The sequence below is a fragment of the Mus pahari genome, chromosome 1, assembly GCF_900095145.1.
Source record: "Mus pahari chromosome 1, PAHARI_EIJ_v1.1, whole genome shotgun sequence".
Taxonomy (NCBI): domain Eukaryota; kingdom Metazoa; phylum Chordata; class Mammalia; order Rodentia; family Muridae; genus Mus; species Mus pahari.
Window position 1 is genome coordinate 123,232,204 of NC_034590.1, and position 8,801 is coordinate 123,241,004.

General features: G+C 37.9%; 1 protein-coding gene across 1 annotated transcript in view; it reads left to right on the top strand.

The window, feature by feature from the left end:
• The window catches only part of LOC110326937 (membrane-spanning 4-domains subfamily A member 4A), a 17,514-nt gene extending 9,047 nt beyond the window's left edge, over positions 1-8,467 (top strand). Inside the window, exons 4-7 of the mRNA XM_021205601.2 lie at positions 2,736-2,792; positions 4,562-4,720; positions 5,943-6,044; positions 8,274-8,467. Of these exons, the coding sequence (XP_021061260.1) occupies positions 2,736-2,792; positions 4,562-4,720; positions 5,943-6,044; positions 8,274-8,393 (438 nt within the window). The 3' untranslated portion in view covers positions 8,394-8,467. The remainder of the gene's footprint in view (positions 1-2,735; positions 2,793-4,561; positions 4,721-5,942; positions 6,045-8,273) is intronic.
• Positions 8,468-8,801: the final 334 nt, after the last annotated feature.

Genomic DNA, 8,801 nt, shown 5'->3' on the forward strand with positions numbered 1-8,801 from the left:
CCTGCCTCTGCCTCCCGAGTGCTGGGATTAAAGGCGTGCGCCGCCACCGCCCGGCCCTTTTTTTTTTTAAACACTCCAAATTTTATCGGCCTCCCGGTCCACCATTTGACTGTTCCACATTCCATACCTCCTCCCCTACACTGTCTCCACGAGGATATCCTACCACCCCCACCCCACCAGACCTCCCCACTCCCTGGGACCTCCAGTCTCTTGAGGGTTAGGTGCATCTTTTATGACCTGGCTGCTGTATATGTGTTGATGGCCTCACATTTATGTATAATATGTATATACATATATGTTGCCTGATTGGTGGTCCAGTGTCTGAAATATCTCGGGGTTCCAGATTAATTGAGACTGCTGTTCCTCTTATAGGGTTGCCCTCCTCCTCAGCTTCTTCTAGCTTTTCTCCAATTTAATCACAGGGGTCAGCAGTTTCTGTGTATTGGTTGGGTATAAATATCTGCATCTGACTCTTTCAGCTGCTTGTTGGGTTTTTCAGACTGTGGGATGGGCTCCCAGTGGCAGCTGTGGAATTTTAGGAGGGTTCTTATACCAGTTGCCCTGTGTGCAGCGGATCTCTCCTGGGATGCCTGTAGACTGTGAAGTCTTCAGGGGAGTGGACTAATTGGCAATCTGCCCCAGCAGATGGCGCCAGCCGGAAGGGGCTTTTAGTTCTTTCTAAACTGGTTCAACTCAGTTGTTCTGGCTCAAACTCCTCTCCCACTTGACTTAATCAGTCTGGATTTTCTCTTGGTATCATCAACAACAGGCTCTTACTATTTTATTTTGGTGTATATCTAGGAACAAAAACAGTAGCCTGCATTGTTTTTGGAAGCTTCTGTGGGCTCCCTGGCCAATATTCCATGGAATTCTCTCCTATCAAGTGTTTCTACAACTTTGAGAAAAAAAATGTCTTAAAAATGTCTTTGACTCATATATAGCACAGCAATGATAGTATAAATACCATAGGTAGTTTAAAATTTTAATATGTATCAATGAAGATATACTGTAATACTATGTAACCATGAACTCAGATCAGAATGAATTGGACACTGTCAACATTAATTCCTTCACAAGATGAAGGCCATTGACTTATCATTTCCGGTGTTGTTTAATTTAGTGGTGCAAACGACTCAATGAGTGTTGCTCGTAGAGCAACCTGACTTGTTAAAATATCTCATTTCTCAGACATGTTCTCTCTATATTTTTCAAACAAATTATTAACAAGGGTGAAGCATTTACTATCACTAACTTGTACCAGTTGTGATTCACATCTGTAGTTTACCCTTTGTCCTTCTATGAAACTCATAGGAATGAACAAAATGAATTGAATGTTCTGTGCCTTACTGTATGCTTAGTCTCTTAGTCACTAGTTTTAAGTGACAGTTTTATATGTTGGTACTATAAATTATATTAATATCTAAATGATTGCTATTTTAACCATTACGGTCAAACATCTTTCCCCAATAATTATGTTGCTTGATACATCATCAAAAGAACCCACTATCTTGCTTTTGTTTATTTTCATTTAATACTTAGCATACAAAAGCTACCTTAGAAATCTATACAGGAGACATGTGAAGTAGGTGAGTCTAAATGTGCTGACACTTTCCTAGCTGAAAGAACCCAATGGACCCCAAAATATACTAGACATTATCTCTAAAATAGTTAATTTTCCCCTCTGTCATCTTTTATTTATACCATTTAGTAAATATTTTATCTTCTTTTTTTAAACTCAAGAACAATTTTTTCAGGTCAGAAATAAAATCCTAGGAAAGGCATTTTGAGGATCCCAGTAGTTGTTGAGAGAATGAAGGAAGAGATAAAATCCCTTACTACCTGAGTTAAGTTGGTATGTACGGCAGCCATGTAATGACCAAGCAGCCATACAGTGGGAGAGATAGTTTAGAGAAAAAGCAAGGAAGCCCAAAGTACCAAGTAGAAAACATTTCAGCTTTGGTCAGCATGCACAAAGGAGACAAAGAGGTAAGAACAGAAGTCTTTCCTAAGAAAGGACTTGGAAAAGTGGACAGACTAGTTGACCTACATGGTGGCCTCTAGGAACTGTACCTGGAGTGTCAGAATTCTGGGAAGGAAAAGCACAGGATATTATTAAAAGGAAAATTACTTCTATTTCTTTAGCATGGTTTAAAATAAGTCCAAACTGAGAGATTTTCCTTTGGCTAGGTGATTGAATAGGCCAAGTGGATTATTAATAGCTATTTTAAATGATAATAGCATTTAATCCCTTTGCTTTAATAAATCTTCAAATTTTGCTGTCATATAAATAGTACTCACTTTTAGAAATTTAGAAATTTATGTCTCGGGGCTCTCACACTGTCTTACTAGTATTACTGGTGTGTGTATATATATATATATATATATGTGTGTGTGTGTTTGTATGTTTAAAATTATTGGAACAAAGAGCTTCAGTGGGAGCAGAAAAATAATAAAGGGTAATGGGGTGGAGTGGTAAAACAACCATCATTCAATATTTGTATATATATGCATAGAATTGTCAAAGAATTGAAAATATTGATGAATTGTACCAGACACCTGTCTGGTAGAATTTTTCTGTTTTCTAGGAAAGAAAAGAAACTTCCATTTCTTCTATAGTTCTTTTAAGATAGTCTGTTTTCACCTATATATCAAATTTAGGAGTAGGTTTCAATATGTTGTAATTTCCTATAATATATATATAGTATTTTAACCTGGATTTTCCCTCTTATTTCTAGTTTATTATTTCAGGATCATTTTCAATTGCAGCAGGAAGAAGAACTACAAAAGGTTTGGTGAGGTTTTTTTTTTTTATGTTATTTTGATATCAAAAGAGGAGGGCTTTAATCAAATTATCTGTTCTGCCAGGATGTGAAAAAACAATATATCTTAACATCTATGACACAAAGTCTGAGTTTGCATTTCATCTAGAAGAATCTTTCTGTTAAAACTTTTAGCGAAAAAAAGTGGCTAAGTCCTGACAGGAGGTTGGTTATTGTGTTACAACAATGTGGAGAATTCAGAAGAAAAGTCGAGAATGGTTGTGTGGATCAAATCTACGTTGATGTTTACTGATCACGCCCAGGATCATGACACTAAACATTTGATTGACATAATATTGATTGATTGTTGATCAGAATGTGTATCTCACTGTTTCCAGATTTTGAATATTCAATAAAGGAAGTTTACAATGAGTTATTTCTCAGGAAGAGACAAATTTAAAATATAACATGCTTGAATATCTGTCACAAAGTCAAACAAACAAACAAACAAATAAATAAAACAAAAAAAAAAACCAAGATCTCAATAAACTTGACAGTAGTTAGGACCACATTTACATTATTATCCTTACTCAAAAGGGAAGCATCGAACTCTAGAGTACAATTAGCACATTTCTAAATCTTTGCCCCTAGCTCATTGCTACTTGTGACTATTACTCTCTACTTATCATGCTGCATCCTCACCAAACCCCTCACACTTTCCTGCAAAGTTTTGTTTCTTATAAAAAGTAGATATACTTTCAGCACTAAAAGAGAATTGAAGAAAAGAATAAACAGCAGAGAAGGAAATGTGCGAAATGTGCAGGGCCACAAGAGGTGAGGGCATTTATCCACACAGTAGAGGTCAGAGAATCTTGTAGCAGAGGGTGGTAAGAGACACACAGAGATATGCAGCAGATATATAATAGACAGCCAGGAAAGATGGCTCAGAGGTAAAGGTGATTGCCATGACAACCTGAGTTGGAGCCTCAGGACACATAGGTGGCCATCTGGGTTGTACCTCTTCAGAAATTAAAAAAAAAAAAAAAACACATCCTACCTCCAACATGGTGGGAGCAGAGAGTTAATTCCAACAATTCTTTGAGCTCTACAGGCACACACATCCAAAATTAAATAAATAAACTTATTTTTAAAGTATAGTCATTTTGAGATCCCCTCTAGGAGAAATTTCGATGATGTTTCATATAGGCTTATATTTTTTAAAGTCACAACAAATGATAATCAACAGAATAATAAGGCAAACCAATACAACACAGCATCATCAGCAAAGACCAACATCAACAAAGACCAACAAAGAATGAGAAGACAAACCCATACCACACGGAATTGTTCACTGTCTTTTCGGTTATATTTAAACCCTTTTCAAACATCATGTGTTCTCTCGAGCATCCACTCTAGCAGAACATCATATGCCCATTTTTAAAAATAGCTTTCAAAAAACATCACGTGTCTGTTCTCAATGAAACATCCTCTCATGTGTCTGCTTCAACAAAAACATCCTCTCATATGACATTTTTTTTTAAAAAATCACATGACCCAATTGAGTCTCCAAAAAGCCCCAAAATTTTCAGCTTCATGTGTCTGTAGGGATAATCTGAAAGAGATGATATCCACATTTTTATTTTATTAGGAACTTTACATTGGAAATAATGGTAGAGACAAATTAGGAAACCTTTGAAGCAATCAAAATAATGAGCATGAAATATGCAAGAATTGAAGAGTCTAAATTGATATGTAGAGTTAGACTTGTGGTTAGTGGATTAATCAATTTCATTCCTTTCTAGGTTCGAAGCAGCCTAGGCTTGAACATCACCAGCTCCGTGTTTGCCTTCTCAGGGATCATAATCAGCTCACTGAGCCCAGGCATTTATTCTTTCCATGTATATTACTGTACATATAGAAGTTCATCAGAAGGCTGTCACATGACCTTATCCATTTTAATGGTGCGTAGTTTCTGTTTTCATGGAGTTATGGTTGAAGCACACTGCACAAACTGGCTCAGAGGAAACCGGGAGTAACACGCCTCAGGAGTAGATGCTTGAGAGAACACATGATGTTTGAAAAGGGTTTAAATATAACCTAACAGACAGTGGACAATACTGTGTGGTGATTCTAGAATCACCTTGAGAAGTAAGAAACCATCAAGAAATAGATTAACCTTTTATTTAGGAATGAGAGTCGCATCTCACACTCCTGTGTACAATGAGATCAAAAGAGAGAAAAATTCAGGTAAATATAGGAAATCAACATCCTTATTCCTTATGCAGGATAAACTGCATTGTCCTTATTTTACTTTAGGTCCCCATTTATTTACACTAAAACAGTTGCATAAGGGGTACTGATAACTAATTACCTCCTAGAACATTTAAAAATGTCTTTATATAAGCAACTGAATCTCCAACCACTCAACTAAAATGAGATCCAAATGTTTCTCTCTCATGTGTGTGTGTGTGTGTATAGACCAAAATCTTTCTCAATTGCTCTCTACTTTAAGGTAGAGTCTCTCATTTTAACCTACAACTCTCAAGATTAAGCTTGTCTAGCTATTCTTCTTGTTCCAAGAATTCTTCTTATTCCCTGTCTGCATTTGGGGATTGAATGCGTGCCATCATGCCTACCTGGCATTCATGCAGGTGCTACAGATCTCACCTCTGGTCCTCGTGATTGCACAGAAAGCATTTTATCCACTAAACCATCTCCCAACGCTCTGAGACATGTAATGTACACAAGATTTCAGGGTTAGTACTAGGAGATTTAAAAATAAAACCAGCTCTTTTAATTCAAGAAGCTTTCATCCTCTTGGGAGAAAAAGATACATTATGAGGCATGTGATTATAAACAAAAAGGTCGGGTAAAATGAGTTCCTTGTAAGAAAGAGCAGGTAGAGACAATGTGAAACAACTGAACTGTACCATGTGAAAGGAGCAAGAATAAGCTACAAGTGACCTAAAAAGGTCACGGTGTCATAGGGTTCAAACCAATGCATGTACTTCAAGAAGTGACAGAATCTGAGCCACTTAGAAAGCCAAGAACTGGCTAAGGACAAGGCTGGGCCAGGAGCCATGTCTCTAGACTCTTGAGCCATGCCTCCATCCTTTCAGTGTAGAAATGTTTAGAACGTGTAAGTCTCATTCCTCACATGCCTGTGTTATGAATTGTTGACAGGGGCTGGACATTGTGGTAGTCATTTTAAGTGTGCTGGAATTCTGCATAGGAATATCCCTCTCCGCCTTTGGATGCAGGGTGATGTGTTGCAACCCTGGCGGGGTAAGTTTTCACTTTAATTTGAATATGTCTCTTCATGTTTTCTGTCACTCTGTAATAAATCACACAAACAAAGAAGCTTAACCTAATTCTCACTAATTCTCTCTCAGTTTCACTGGGTGAAGTATGGGCATAGCTTATTGTTTATCTGAGTTTTCTTTTCAGAGACATAAGATTATGTTTATGCAGTTGGATGGTCTGTGGGATCCTCTGAAGCTTCAGATTCTCTTATATAGTCATGAAGCAAAATTCATATCCTATGTAATATAGAAATTATGACAGTATACTTCTTTGAAGATACCAAAGGAACCAATGTCTTGAGTTCTTTTAGTTTCACACAACTTGAAAAGTTTCTTCTAGAATATTGTCATTGTTAATTGATTCAAAGTCAACTGATCTGTGGCTTACTCACAGGAATGATATTCAGTTCAATTCACAGGTCTCATTCATACTCAAGGGGGATAATCACAAGAGGGTTACTGAGAGCCATGTAGTATTTTTGTTTTTATTATAATCAAAACAGTACAGTTTTCCATTCTATTGAAAGTAATGTCCCCTTAGAGTTCAGACCAGATAACAATTCACATCGTAGAAGTCCATAAAGGGTGCCAAGTTTACTCTACTTTAAAAAAAAATCATAGCAGCCTTCCCTGGCTACTGAAGAAACATTAGGGATAAGACTTCTCTGTCACTGGCTACCCACCTGGACATTGTCTTAGCCTAAGACATTTTGGAGATCCTTCTGGCTGCTGATGAGAAAGATGATCTCACCATGTGGGGAATGGAAGAAGACACAGAGAAGTAGGCAAGAACAAGAGTATGACTATTGTGTTCTTTAAGTATGGAGGACTCTAGAACAAGTTAGAGGCCAGTAGAGCCTCATAGCTGTTCAATTGTCTCATTGTCCTCAAGCCCAGGGATGGACAGGACTCACAGCCAATAATCCACCTAAAGAACAACATTGGACTAGATCATAACAAAGCTTATAATGGGTTTGCAATTTAAGGCCCTAGAGTTTTCAATTTCTTGGGTATTATTGAAGATTTTGTGATTTCACTGAGTAATGAAGCATTTGGGGACAGGCAAATTGCTTCATACCCTTCAGACCGTCATATTTACTGAAAGGATATGTATTGTCTCTGGACACCCCAAGGCCAAGAACTCAGCACAAAAGCAGATTTATTTGTCTCAGAGAGTCAAAAGACAGTGAATAATACACAAAGACAGGAGATAGAGGACAAGAGAGAAGGGGAAGGGAACAATGCAGAGGGGTAAGGGGTATTTATCTTGAGGGAAGGAGGCAAAGGACTGCTTCTGGAGACAGATGTGGTCCATAGGAAAATGGCTGTTTATAAAGGTAAAGAGGGAAATGCCATGTTAGGATGAGATGTTTAATTTAATTGGGCATGTAAATTGGGTGTGCCAAAGGGAGCTTTTACTTTAATACCTGGACCGTGGTAATCCATCTCAGGAGGAGAAAGTGACCAAATAAGGGAATGGGCCATAGTGGCTAGCTTTAGAAATGTAATCTAACAGTTTTAACAAGACAGAGAGAGTAGGGAAGGCAGGCAAGGCCTACCAGAGCCATGTTTGCTGTGCTTGAGCTGGCTAGAGTCCCTTCGCTCACTATATGGAAGTCTGTGCTTCTTATGAACTCTATAATAGTAGTAAAGCTGAGCTCCCTGGTCTCTCTGAGACTAGACATGTAATGACATGTAACATATAATGAAAGTCTCAAGTTCTCTAGAATCTTCAACCATTCCTATCAAACTCCATGTAACATGACTTTGTAGACCAAGGACGAGACTTCTCCATGCTTTCAGCATGCCTCCTGCCACTCTGAACCAGTCTGGTCATCATGGTGCTTTATGTATGGCAACCATGTCATGATTTGTATATGTTGCTGCCATCACTCTAGGAAATTACTTTGGGAAAAGAACTCTGTATTTTGTATAAAATATCATTTTAAGCAAACTCACTGGTATTCTCATTCACACCTTAGATTGTTCCACTCTAAGACCAACAACAGCTAGATACTTCTAAAGGGCAAAATTCTTCAACTCATTGTGTCCTAGGTATAGCCTGATCAAAGAATGCCCGAGAAATCCCTATGATGTGAGATTCATACCTGTAGTGACAGGGTGAACATTGGTAATGGTGATAATATGTGGATAAGAGAAGGAATCCCTTAGGATCTGTGAATGATGCAACAATACATGATTAACTTTACAGGTCATGATAATTATGCCATCAAATCCTGCCAAGGCAGAGACAGCATATCCTGTAACACTTCAAAGTGGATTGATGCCACAAGAACACCGAGAGAAGAATGATCCAGAAAATATGCACTGATTATTTTTCAAGAACCACACATGGGAAAACACAAGAATCCAACTCTGATGTCTGTGTATGCATGCATGTGTGTGTGTGTGTGTGTGTGTGTGCGTGTGTGTGTATACCTATGTGTGTGCACACGCACATTGTGTGTGTGTGCACATGCACATTTTGTGTGTGTGTGTGTATGTGTGTGTGTGTGTGTGTGTGTGTGTGTGTGTGTGTGTAATTGAAATGGCATTCTCATGTTTTACCAGGAAGTTGGCAGATATCCCACTGACTCTCCCTAAAGAGTATCAGAATGTAATAAATAAACCATCCATTTACTGGTTAAATAACACTTGAACATGTTTTTACTCATCCTTAGGAAATTCTAAAAGTGATTTTAAATAAGCAAAGAAGGTTTTAAAGCAAACAGATAAAGTG